This window comes from Etheostoma cragini, chromosome 7 (genome assembly GCF_013103735.1).
Source record: "Etheostoma cragini isolate CJK2018 chromosome 7, CSU_Ecrag_1.0, whole genome shotgun sequence".
Classification (NCBI taxonomy): Eukaryota; Metazoa; Chordata; class Actinopteri; order Perciformes; family Percidae; genus Etheostoma; species Etheostoma cragini.
The window spans coordinates 26,977,320-26,991,745 of record NC_048413.1 but is presented as its reverse complement, the minus strand read 5'-3'; the positions used below and the strand labels follow the sequence as shown (position 1 = coordinate 26,991,745).

The window sequence follows — 14,426 nt, the reverse complement described above, 5'->3', positions numbered from 1 at the left end:
GTGTGTGTGTGTGTGTGTGTGTGTGTGTGTGTGTGTGTGTGTGTGTGTGTGTGTGTGTGTGTATATATATATATATACAAGTGTAAAAATACAAAACAGATAAGAAGAAAATAAACTTAATTAAATTAAAACTTGAGAATACAAATCCGCAAACTTTCATAAATGAAATAAATTAACAATAGTATTAGTAGTAGTATTAGTACTTCACACAGTAGCTGCCCGCAGATGCGCCTGCCTATTTATTATTAATCGACTTAATATATTCGGATATCGGCCGATGCCGATTATGTAAAAAATGCCAAAAACCGGTCGACCTCTAGTGAAAACACCTTGAACTGTGACATTTCCCTTAATTATTCATGTTGAACGTTAAGACATAACATAAGAAAACACTTTGCAAATGTAATCTGCCACTAAAGATGATTAAATTTCGACATGTAGAGTTAAGGGAAATTTCATTTACATTACCAATTTTGCTTCTCAGAGAACTTAAGCTGTACATGGTCAACTATTCAATTCACCTGCAACTATTTTGATCATTTTAATCTGTTTTCCATTATTTAAAAAAAAGCATGATCAGCTTGCTAAATATGAATATGTCGAAGTTTCTTCTCTCCTCTGTGACAGGAACCGGAATATCTTAGGGTGGAGGACAAAACGAGACATTTGAGGACGTCATCTTGGGAAACTCTGATCCACTTTGGGTCCTTTTCTTACATTACGAGACAACACAACTAATCCGGAAAACAATCACGTGTAATAATCTGTGTTTGCACTGTGTTAATAGCACCAGCCAACACCTTGCAGTTGCACAACGTTGCACTCAATCAGCTGCCAAGAAAACATGCTAAATATAGCCTGCATGTTAAACTATACTAAGGCTGTCGGGGCTTTTTTAACTCTTAAATTAAGAGCTGCAAGGATGAGTTGATTAGCTGTCGACTACACTATGAATCGCCAACTATTTAGATTATCAATTAATTCAAAAGTCATTCTCTGATGCCAGCTTGTTAAATGTGAATATGTTGAAGTTTTGTCTTTCCTCTGCGACAGCAACCTGAATATCTTTGAGTTGTGCGCAATCACGGAAGGCTTGTATCATCAAAAACAGTCAGTCTAGAGAAACTACGCGCTGTAGCTTTAAAAGTGCTAATGTTACGCTTATTTTCAGGTTTATAAACTGTATTTAGAGGTTGTACCAGAATAGGTTTACAGGGTTTCATTTTCAAATAACACCATCTTTTTTGTTGTACTGCACATTGCTGCAGCTCCTCTTTTCACCCTGGGTGTTGAGCTCTCTGTTCTAGCTACAGAGTGAGACATCTCACTGCTATCCCATCTTTGTTGGGAGTCGCACATTCCAACTCAGCACCAACGTAGCGCTGGTCTAGAGATCAGAACCGGTTACGATAGGTGCTGGGGGGGGGGGGGGGGGGGGGGGGTTATCATGACGTTAGAAAAGAAAAACTTCTGGCGGCCATTTTGAAAACCCCGGTCAGCTGTAAACCATAGAGAGCTGTTAACGTTAGCTCCGGACACCGGACGTGGATGGGGAACCAGAACCACTGTGGTCTGGGGAGGAACCCAACGGTCTGCTGGGTCTCAGGCTGGGGAAGATCAAGCTGGTTCTTAGAGAACTGGCAAGTAGAACCAGCACCGAACTGGCACCAGAACCAGAACCAGAACCAGCACCTGGTTAGCCTTGGTGGGAAAGACATAAAAGAGAGATTGGATTCGGTTGCACACACCTTGGAGAAGAGGCCGAAACAAGCCAGGGTGCTGATGATGCAGTAGGCCTCGGGGGGGCGAGCTCCTTTTCCTCTAGGCTGCAGATTGGAGAGTGAAAGGAGAGTGAAAGGAGAGGAGGAACATTGGAAAACGAGATCCAAATGATGACACAGTGAAGACAGCTTCAGCCTACTCACTGACCAGTAACCTCCTGCAGTATCCGTTTCTTCTGCTGCCGTCGACCTCCGTCAGAACGAAGGAGAACGTCTCGCTGGGAACGAAGAGGGAGGAACTCAAAACCAGGACGCACACCGAGTACGATGACATGCACACTAATGTTCCACTATTATTCCTAAGGGGGCCTCGGATCAGGATGTTTGGGGCCGATCACCGGACGAAGCATTGGTCGATACCGATCATCGGGTCTATTTGAAGCCTTCTATTTATCATCACAGCGCCACATATTTATCATATATGTTAATAGTCTTAACAACAATGTATATGTGTTGTGAATTGTCAAATGTTTAGAGACTATATCAGCAATTGTTTAGCTTTTTGTTCTAGCTCAAAATAAAAAAAATAAAAAATTTTCCTCACGAGTAGTGCAATCGTCTGATTGGCCGATCCGATCGGCCTTTATGGAGACCACCGATCTAACTATTTAAAGCCTTTATCGGCCAATAACGATCAGTGACCGATCAATCCGAGCACCCTTAATTATTCCGAATATGACAGTATTCAGAATTTGACACAGAATTCAGAATTTGGTCATGTAAACAGCATATTTTGATTAGCTATTCAGAAAAGGGCCTTTTATGAATTTTCCAATTGAGACGTGGTATTTTACAGTATAATTTGGGTGTTCGAGGCATTCTTTGGACATGGTGGCCCAATGGTTAGCACTGTGGCCTCTCAGCAAGATGGTTCTGTGTGGAGTTGGTATGTTCTCCCCATGTCTGCGTGGGTTTCCCCCCACCATCAGAAAAACATGTACTAGGTTCCCCTATCTCGGGGAACAAGGGTTACATAAGTAACCCGAGACGTTCTCCAGCCACTGGCTCTGATCAGGAGATGGTCCCCGGGCGCTGTGATTGGCTGCCCAATGCTCCCTTGAGGGATGGGTGAAATACAGAGAATGAATTTTGCTACATGTACAGTACGAGTATGGTTTTAATCAGGGTTTTTACTGCAGTTCACTGCTTATGATTAGATCTGTGCGTTGCTATGCTTGCTGTACACAAACCAACCGGCCAACAGACCCGATAAGAAGGAGAAACACAGCTACTTTACCAACACTTGGACATCAACAGGTTTTGAAAGAAATGAAAGAGGATTGCTGTGTTTGCATGGTCCAACAAGATGGAAAACTTGAAAAAAAAATTTCAAGCTATATTATGCACGGCTACACGTAAATGGGAATATTCGTGGAACAGTAACTTTCATTAGCCATGTAAGCAGCTTAGTCGGAATATTGTCTTTTTCGCAGTAAGGGCGAAAAACAGAAGATTACGTGCATGTAAACGTAGACACTGTTGTACACGTGAAGCATTAACACATGAATAAAAGAAAGCGATAAAACAGAGGAGTTGTACCTGTGATATTCTGTCAGAGGAGCCCAGCTGATGCCCTCTGGGAAACAGAAGAGGGTGAGCGCCTTTAGTGTCTTCTCCTCTTCCTCCTTCTGAAATTTGGCCATCCCATCTCTCTGAAAGTAAACAACCACACACACACACCTCTGTTAATTCATTCATGTAAAGCAATGTGTGTATTTTAGTGTGTGAGTTTCTGTAGTATGTGTATTTCCTTTCCAAACACTGTAAAAGCGTCTTTGACGGTTGCAAAAATCACTATAAAATAAAATGCATCACCATTAAAGTGCCCATATTATGCTCATAATTGTATTTTGAGGTTGTACCAAAATAGGTTTCCATGGTTTCGTTTTCATAAAACACCGTATTTTTTGTTGTACTGTACATTGCTGCAGCTCCTCTTTTCACCCGGTGTGTTGAGCTCTCTGTTTTATCTCCAGAGTGAGACATCTCACTTCTATACTATCTTTGTTGGGAGTTGCACATGCTCAGTAGCTCGGTCTGTTACTGAGCCATAACGTCAGATACAAGGTAACGGAGCCTTTTATACATTGTCTTGTTTCTTTAGAAATAAACAACGGACAAATAGATTCTTTAAACGCTTCAGATGTAAAGTTATTCACTGTCAAAGGGACGTCATAATGAATGGGAGTCAATGGGATGCTAACAGCAGGCGATGGCTTCGTAGCATTAAAATGGCGCCATGGGAGCCACGCTTAGAGAGGAGAGGCTGACCCCCTTTCTTCCGAACAAGCCGCCATGACAGTCAGGCTTGAAGTTCCAGTGAAGCCAGACCCACATGACGCATTCGTCCAATCAGATGCCGGTTTTCATTTTGTTGGGCGACAATACAGATACTGCTCAGAGCTAACCAAACGTGTAACCACCACTAACTTGTGTCCCCCCCCCCGACCTCTACTGGAAACCTGTGTTGCGTCCCCCTGACCTTGGGGAACTGGTAGGTGATCTGGGGCTCGTAGCTGCTGCCGTCTCTGGTCTTCTTGAGGCTGACCACCACCAGATACTCGAAGAAGTACTGGCCGCTGGCGTAGCGGGGCTGCCTGGACCCGCTGTCCGCCGCCGCCGGGCCGTTGCCCGGCGCCACCCCCGGGCCCGGCGGCTCGGCCGCCTCACAGTCTTTGACTTCTACACAGAAACGTAGAAATACAAGCATGTTAAAATAATAAAAAACATGTCTAAATGTTGAGTATAAGCACAGATGCCGACAGATGTACGTACACGGGGAAAGGATTTAAACATGATACACAGTGCCTTGCGAAAGTGTTTGGCCCCCTTGAACTTTTCAACCTTTTGACACATTTCAGGCTTCAAACATAAAGATATAAAATTTATATTTTTTGTGAAGAATCACCAACAAGTGGGACACAATTGTGAAGTGGAACGAAATCTGTTGGATATTTTAAACTTTTTTAGCAAATAAAAAACTGAAAAGTGGTGCGTGCAAACTTATTGGGCCCCCTTGCGTTAATACTTTGTAGAGAAACCTTTTGCTGCGATTACAGCTGCAAGTCGCTTGGGGAATGTCTCTATCAGTTTGGCACATCGAGAGACTGAAATTCTTGCCCATTCTTCCTCACAAAACAGCTCGAGCTCAGTGAGGTTGGATGGAGAGCGTTTGTGAACAGCAGTTTTCAGTTCTTTCCACAGATTCTGGATTGGATTCAGGTCTGGACTTTGACTTGGCCATTCTAACACCTGGATACGTTTATTTGTGAACCATTCCTTTGTAGATTTTGCAGTATGTTTGGGATCATTGTCTTGTTGGAAGATAAATCTCCGTCCCAGTTTCAGGTTTTTTTCAGACTCCAACAGGTTTTTATCCAGAATGGTCCTGTATTTGGCTGCATCCATCTTCCCCTCAATTTTACCCATCTTCCCTGTCCCTGCTGAAGAAAAGCAGGCCCAAACCATGATGCTGCCACCACCATGTTTGACAGTGGGGATGGTGTGTTGAGGGTGATGAGCTGTGTTGCTTTTACACCAAACATATCGTTTTGCATTGTGGCCAAAAAGTTTGATTTTGGTTTCATCTGACCAGAGCACCTTCTTCCACATGTTTGGTGGGTCTCCCAGGTGGCTTGTGGCAAACTTTAGACGAGACTTTTTATGGATATCTTTGAGAAATGGCTTTCTTCTTGCCACTCTTCCATGAAGGCCAGATTTGTGCAGTGTACGACTGATTGTTGTCCTATGGACAGACTCTCCCACCTCTGCTGTAGTTCTCTGCAGTTCATCCAGAGTGATCATGGGCCTCTTGGCTGCATCTCTGATCATCTTCTCCTTGTCTGAGCTGAAAGTTTACAGGGACAGTCAGGTCTTGGTAGATTTGCAGTGGTCCGATACTCCTTCCATTTCAACATGATCGCTTGCACAGTGCTCCTTGGGATGTTTAAAGCTTGGGAAATCTTTTTGTATCCAAATCCGGCTTTAAACTTCTCCACAACAGTATTACGGACCTGCCTGGTGTGTTCCTTGGTCTTCATGATGCTCTCTGCACTTTCAACAGAACCCTGAGACTCTCACAGAGCAGGTGCATTTATACAGAGACTTGATCACACACAGGTGGATTGTACTTATCACCATCAGTCATTTAGGACAACGTTGGATCATTCAGAGATCCTCGCTGGACTTCTGGAGTGAGTTTGCTGCACTGAAAGAAAAGGGGCCGAATAATTTTGCACGCACCACTTTTCAGTTTTTTATTTGCTAAAAAAGTTTAAAACATCCAATAGATTTCGTTCCACTTCACAATTGTGTCCCACTTGTTGGTGATTCTTCACAAAAAATAAAAATGTTGTATCTTTGTGTTTGAAGCTCGAAATGTGTCAAAAGGTTGAAAAGTTCAAGGGGGCCGAATACTCTCGCAAGGCACTGTAGGCAAAGTGGACTGGTCTTTTTTTGCCTTAAAGCTCATAAATGTTCTTATTATTTGAAGCATTAACGTTTTTTTTCTTCAAAACTCTACATAGAAGTTATTTCACACCTGAAAACATCATAAAATACTCATGACGTTTTTTCAGGTGTACTTACTTACTGAAACTATTCTTGAAAAACTGGAAAAAAATGGCATCAAAGAAACACTCTCACACTCACACACACACACACACACACGTAAATAAAAAAATTAAAAAGACACGGTATGTATTCAGATTTTTTCTTCTACCTTGTATCAATATTAATTTTTTTTAACAATGATTCACCAAAATATTCTCTGTTAATGCGGTCACGCCAGCGGCGACTACCTCATCTGCGGAAAGCCGAAAATGCAGAAAATCCACGTTACGTTCTTCTTCACGAATTAAATAAATGTCAGACTGGCTGATCAACATGTGATATGGTATATAGTTAAGTTTTTTAAGAAAATGTCTCACGATATAGTGTGTTTAATTAGATCTCTTGCTGCTTTAATACAACTTGTGTTTTTGGTTAAAGAAGGAAAAGAAAATCGCGATACTATCGGATCGCAGTACAAATCCAACCCCGTGGATCGTGGAAGAAGGGATTTGGGACAGAAGCATATCGTCCCGGACTTATGACGTCATCGTACTCACTGTCTCTCTTGCCTTTGCGGAAGGAGGGGAACCGGGCACTGAAGCGCTTGAAGGCTCCTTGTTGTCCCCCTTCATCGGGTCCGGACGGGATCGCGGCTGCAGAAACAAGATCAACAGAATCAACACCGAAACCTTCCCAACTGAAACATGCACCGACCCTGCAAGCTTAGTACTGGTCACAGCAGCTGCAGATGATGGATAGATAGATAGATAGATAGAAAGATAGACAGATAGATAGATAGATAGATAGATAGATAGATAGATAGATAGATAGATAGATAGATAGATAGATAGATAGATAGATAGAAAGATAGACAGATAGATAGATAGATAGATAGATAGATAGATAGATAGATGGATAGATAGATAGATAGATAGATAGATAGATAGATAGAGAGAGAGAGAGAGAGATAGATAGATAGATAGATAGATAGATAGATAGATAGATAGATAGATAGATAGATAGATAGATAGACAGATAGATAGACAGATAGATAGATAGAGAGAGAGATAGATAGATGGATAGATAAATAGAAAGATAGATAGATAGATAGATAGATAGACAGACAGATAGACAGATAGATAGATAGAGAGAGAGAGAGATAGATGGATAGATAAATAGAAAGATAGACAGATAGACAGATAGACAGATAGATAGAGAGAGAGATAGATAAATAGATAGATAAATAGAAAGATAGATAGATAGATAGATATTTATTGATCCCCAAAAATGGGAAATTACAGTGTTACAGCAGCACACAAAATATACATACATACAATATACATGAAATAATAATAATAATAATGACAAAATATAAGAATAAAATATAAGAATATAAGAACAAATATTTAAATATATACAAAAACAAAATGTGCAACTGATGGATTTTTATCAGTTATTGCTGTCGGGGTGTAAAGACCATCTCAATAAATATATATATATATATATATATATATATATATATATATATATAAAAGTGTATACGGGAAATAGTTGCCAACGTTGCATTCAAGTGTCTGTAAATGTTTTGATATGAGTTTCATTTCCTCATCATTAGAATCGATTCTAACAGATTCTACAACTGAGGGTAAGAAACTCCCAAAAACACAGTTACTACTTGACAAATGTGAACTTTATTTTATAATTGTGGCTAATTGTCTGTTTTAACAGTCTTTTCATAATGGAAGTAAGTTCCTGGGCAGTGTGAGACGTTTGAGGAACATCAGATATTTACTAGAAGATTAAAGCAACCACAACAACTAAGGTTTTGCAACACCCGTCTTCCTTATAAGTCTCGTGTGTGTATACTGCAGCAGTCACAGTGCTGAATCATCTGTTTATACCCCAGACCCCGAGGAAAGAATCTGCAAACGTGTGCTGCGTTCAGGGCATGTGGGAAAAAACAGCTTTCTATTAGGTGCATTATGTATGACTCATCTTTCAGATTGTAAATAAACGGCATTTGCAAAACGCTGGTGAATGCTATTCAAAATATACAACTGATGTCAGGCATCATTTCATTTGATTTCATATTTAAATCAACAATTTGAAGTGAAGAAATAGTTTTTATCTGTTTTTTTTAAACCTCACATGGGAACTCAGTGATTTCCTAAATGTTGGTATTACAAAAACATGAGAATACCTCACGTTTAGTGATGAATCAAAAGAGCAGAGATCACAGCACAGAAAGACAAAGAAACAGAAGGAACAGAGAGAAAGAGAAACGTGTTTTGCAAGAAATTTACTGAAGTAAAACTAATTTAAGGTGCTAACTCATTATGAGGAGCAGTTAAAGAAGTATTCAGCTCCTAAATGAATGAGTGAAACTACAAAAATGACTTTTCACAGATGTAATGATTGTAGTTTTTTGACAGTAATTTATGTTTTATCTGCTCTAGCTTCTCCGATGTTTTAGACACATGTGGTGATAATAACGAAGTCCAAAGTGATGTGAAAAAGAGACGCAAAACTACCAAAAAAGGGACACAAACCGACTACAAAGAGACGCAAAATCCCACAAAGAGACACAAGTTGTTTGGGGGAAATTCCTTTTTTTTTTTTATTGTTAAAACGCCACATTTTCTCGAGGAAGGACGCCTAAACACCTCGCCAAACACAAGCTCCTAAGTCTTTCCCAAACCGAGGGAAAACACTGTGCGATGGACGTGTTAAGTTGAAATGAGCAGCCCATGAAGACGTAGTTGAACTGAATGTTTGCATTTTAATTAACCTTTATTTAACCTTTATTTAACCTTTACTAAACCAGGAAGTCCCTTGAGTTTGAAATCTCTTTTTCGAGGGAGACCTGGTCAAGACGGCACACCGGTTACAATAGAGGAAAGGAACAGGTCACATGTGGCAGCTGTATTTTTGAATAACACAGCATTTCAACATGGCCTTAAATTCATTTAATGGGACTATAACATTTAGATGGAGCAAGTTTTGCAAGTTATTCCAAGACCGTGGAGCGAAGTAAGAGAAGGCTTCTTCCCCAGCTCAGTTAAAACCCTCGGAGCCTGATAAGAGCGCCACCTGGTGGACCGGAGATGAAAACAGCTGGACTTCAGCTTAAGGAGATTACATAAATATGCCGTCAGTAAGAGTTAGTTAAGAAGAGAAGACCACTATGGGACACAGAATCTAACAAGTGTAGAGTACTAGAGGCGGCATGCATGTAGACCAGGGGTTCCCAAAACTCTCAGCCCACGACCCCCAAAGTAACGGTGCAAGTGACTTGCGACCCCCCCCACTATAAAAAATGTAAACATTGCGAGCAACCGCACACGCACTACAGGCGTATCCAAACACGAGCATATCGACAATAACAGAAAATAACACAACAGTTTTATCTCGTGTTGAAATCATGGCTAATATACGCCATTTTTAATCGCTTCTAAAAATATATTTTATTTCTGGAAATCAACTTGCAACCCCCCCCTCTCTGGCTCGCGGACCCCCCTGTGGGTCCCAACCCCCACTTTGGGAATCACTGATGTAGACAACATCAGCATAGTCCAAAACACTTGTAAAAGTAGATAAATGTGACCTACAACTGGAGCAGAGAAACTAAGACACTGTCTAGGTTTCACTTTCAATCTGGTTTCTTTACACAACAACCTTTACTGAAGCCCAAAGTCCGTCTTGAGCCGACTCTGTTATCGTGACGATGTGTTTGCACTGTCAATAGCCACGGCCCCGTTTCCCCAGCCAACACCTTGCAGTTGCACAACGTTGCACTCAATCAGCTGCCAAGAAAACATGCAGAATACAGCCTGCAGCTAAAATTATATTGACACTGTAGAGGCTTTTTTAACTCATGACATAAGAGCTGCAATGAATTATTAGTTGTCAACTAAACTAAATAAATCGGTTTGACCCTTGTGTTGTCCTCCAGGGTCAAAACTGACAACTTTTTGACACTTTTGACACTTATTTCATCACTTTTTGACGCTTTCAACATTTATCCATTTTTGTAGCACTATTATCAGCATACTGCACAATAACACCAATATATATTACCACTAGTTTAACGCCATTTTTTTTTTCAAATTCTTGGTCAAGAAACCATCATTTATATGAAATAATATCATGTTATTGTCTTTTTTTTAAGTTATTATTTTGGGGGAAATATATTATTATAACACCCAAAATTCAATAAAGTAGTGAACCGATCCTTCAGCGTTATAGGGACCCATCCATGTAATATTTGGACAATTTGGATGAAAGAATCCCAAATTTCTGATGTAGAAACTTTTAAAATCTGGGTAATTTTGACCACAGGACAACAGAGGGTTAAGTCATGTTTTATGACAAAAATTATCTGATGTCAGTGTGTTAAATGTGAATATTTGAGTGAATATTCTAGTTTTTTGTCTCCTATGTGACAGTAAACTGAATATCTTTGAGTTGTGGACAAAAACAAGACATTTGAGGACGTCTTCTTGGCATTTTGGTCAATTCTTTTGCCATTTTCAGACTTTTTAAAGACCAAACAACTAATCAATTCATCCAGAAAATAATCATTAGTTTCCCTTTGGACTACAGCAAAAACTACAACAGGTTGCATCACTTTTTACTCTGGACATACACAATGATAAGGCCGGGTTCTTCCTGCATAGAGGACTCTCTTTTCTATGACATTGATTCTCCTAAATTAAAGGAATAGATGTTGATGATAATCACAGACTGGAATATGTCAACTTTTACTCAATACTATTTCAAAAACACTTCCATTTGTTTTACAATGCTATAAAATTGAATAAGACGCCCCAAAATTAATGAAAGTAGAGATTTGTACTTGGCAAAGAGCGTTGGGTGGAATCAATCATGTTATTTTGGGGAATTAAAAAGAACATTGATACAGGACAACATGAGGACAACATGAGGACAACGTGGGGACAACATGAGGGCAACATGAAGACAACATGAGGGCAACATGAGGACAACATGAGGACAACATGGGGACAACATGAGGGCAACATGAGGACAACATGAGGACAACATGGAGACAACATGAAGACAACATGAGGACAACATGAGGACAACATGAGGGCAACATGAGGTAAACATGAGGACATGAGGTCAAGTTGAGGACAAGATGAGGACAACATCAAGACAACATGGGGACAACATGAGGACAACATCAGGACAACATGAAGACAACATGAGGACAACATGAGGACAACATGGGGACAAGATGAGGACAACATGAGGGCAACATGAGGACAACATGAGGACAACATGGGGACAAGATGAGGACAACATGAAGACAACATGAGGATAACATGAGGACAACATGAGGGCAACATGAGGTCAACATGAGGACATGAGGTCAAGTTGAGGACAAGATGAGGACAACATCAAGACAACATGGGGACAACATGAGGACAACATCAGGACAACATGAAGACAACATGAGGACAACATGAGGACAACATGGGGACAAGATGAGGACAACATGAGAACAACATGAGGGCAACATGAGGACAACATGAGGACAACATGGGGACAAGATGAGGACAACATGAGTAAAACATGAGGACAACATGAAGACAACATGAGGACAACATGAGAACAACATGAGGGCAACATGAGGACAAGATGAGGACAACATGAAGACCCCATGAAGACAAGATTAGGACAACATGAAGACCCCATGAAGACAAGATGAGGACAACATGGGGACAAGATGAGGACAACATGAAGACCCCATGAAGACAAGATTAGGACAACATGAAGACCCCATGAAGACAAGATGAGGACAACATGGGGACAAGATGAGGACAACATGGGGACAACATGAGGACAACCTGAAGACAACATGAGGGTTCGGTGCAGTACTTGAGTAAAAGTACATAGTTAAATTCCACATCTGATAATTGAGTAGCTGTACAATTACATAACAGCAGACTTGTCTAACGCCTGCATGCTTCTGCAGCTACGATGAGGGTGCAGACGCCCTGAAGGCTCCCGAACATGTTACGACACCATGTTGTCAAATCTATAAGAAAAGGAATGGCGTAGTCACCAAGAACCCACTAAAACTACCTGCTTTATGTACCTTCATGGGCTCTTTTCCTTTCATAATACCTGCAAAATGCAGATTATTTTGTTAAAAAGACACATTCCTGGTTTAATATGCACCATGAGGAGCCTCACATGGGGTTTGACGTGACTTTAAAATATTTAAAATTTAAAAAAAATGGCTTACTGATTATAGTGGCAACCTGCACAATTGGTTAATTTACATTTTAGCATATTATTTAAGCAGTTGCACATTTTGTTTTCCCATCCTGTACATATTTAAATACTCATTCTCATATTTTATTCTTATATTTAACTCCTATTAATAATATTATTATTATTTCATGTATACTGTATGTATGTATATATATATTTTTTTTTCCTAGTGTCCCATTTATATTTATACTCTGTGTTTTGTGACTGATGTAACACCGTAATTTCCCATTTTTGGGGATTAATAAATATCTATCTATCTATGTATAAGCAGTTTATTGCACTGATTGCAAAAAAATGAGACTCATCTGAGTCTATTTTTTAGCTGCAGAGGCTTCAAAAGTTTAAATTAATCTGAATTCTCAAGGTGAATTTATTCAATAGTTCAGAGTTGATAGGATATCAAGATTTAAGGTTAATGTTTCAGGTTAGACAACATACTGAAGTACACTATGGGAACTGGTCTCGATCAAAGGTCCGGCTTTGTGTTGACACAACCTTTCAGTTAAGCTTGTCGGACATGCCAAAAAGGAAAGAAGAAGTAAAATTATTGTGCAATATCATTTAATATATCATTCTGTATTCACACCAAAACTTCATTTAGAAACAAGTAGATTTAACTTCTGTAATCTCACCAAACTCCATTTAAAAACAAGTGGATTTAACTTCTGTAATCACACCAAACTCCATTTAGAAACAAGTAGATTTAACTTCTGTAATCTCACCAAACTCCATTTAGAAACAAGTGGATTTAACTTCTGTAATCTCACCAAACTTCATTTAGAAACAAGTGGATTTAACTTCTGTAATCACACCAAACTCCATTTAGAAACAAGTGGATTTAACTTCTGTAATCACACCAAACTCCATTCAGAAACAAGTAGATTTAACTTCTGTAATCACACCAAACTTCATTTAGAAACAAGTAGATTTAACTTCTGTAATCTCACCAAACTTAATTTAAAAAGAAGTAGATTTAACTTCTGTAATCTCACCAAACTTCATTTAGAAACAAGTAGATTTAACTTCTGTAATCACACCAAACTTCATTTAGAAACAATTGGATTTAACTTCTGTAATTACACCAAACTTCATTTAAAAACAAGTAGATTTAACTTCTGTAATCTCACCAAACTCCATTTAAAAACAAGTAGATTTAACTTCTGTAATTACACCAAACTCCATTTAGAAACAAGTAGATTTAACTTCTGTAATCTCACCAAACTTCATTCAGAAACAAGTAGATTTAACTTCTGTAATCACACCAAACTCCATTTAGAAACAAGTAGATTTAACTTCTGTAATCACACCAAACTTCATTTAGAAACAAGTGGATTTAACTTCTGTAATCACACCAAACTTCATTTAAAAACAAGTAGATTTAACTTCTGTAATCACACCAAACTTCATTCAGAAACAAGTGGATTTAACTTCTGTAATCACACCAAACTTCATTTAGAAACAAGTGGATTTAACTTCTGTAATTACACCAAACTTCATTTAGAAACAAGTGGATTTAACTTCTGTAATTACACCAAACTTCATCTAGAAACAAGTGGATTTAACTTCTGTAATTACACCAAACTCCATTGAAAAACAAGTGGATTTAACTTCTGTAATTACACCAAACTCCATTGAAAAACAAGTGGATTTAACTTCTGTAATTACCCCAAACTTCATTCAGAAACAAGTGGATTTAACTTCTGTAATTACACCAAACTTCATTTAGAAACAAGTAGATTTAACTTCTGTAATCACACCAAACTTCATTTAGAAACAAGTGGATTTAACTTCTGTAAT

General features: G+C 39.2%; 1 protein-coding gene across 1 annotated transcript in view; it reads right to left on the bottom strand.

Annotated features, from left to right (window-relative positions):
* LOC117948272 (DENN domain-containing protein 2D-like) overlaps positions 1–14,426 on the bottom strand; it is a 30,585-nt gene that overhangs the window by 5,489 nt on the left and 10,670 nt on the right. The window contains exons 5-9 of the mRNA XM_034877848.1: positions 6,890–6,985; positions 4,264–4,463; positions 3,321–3,433; positions 1,930–1,999; positions 1,749–1,826 (exon numbers count right to left, since the gene is read on the bottom strand). Coding sequence (XP_034733739.1) covers positions 1,749–1,826; positions 1,930–1,999; positions 3,321–3,433; positions 4,264–4,463; positions 6,890–6,985 — 557 coding nt within the window. The remainder of the gene's footprint in view (positions 1–1,748; positions 1,827–1,929; positions 2,000–3,320; positions 3,434–4,263; positions 4,464–6,889; positions 6,986–14,426) is intronic.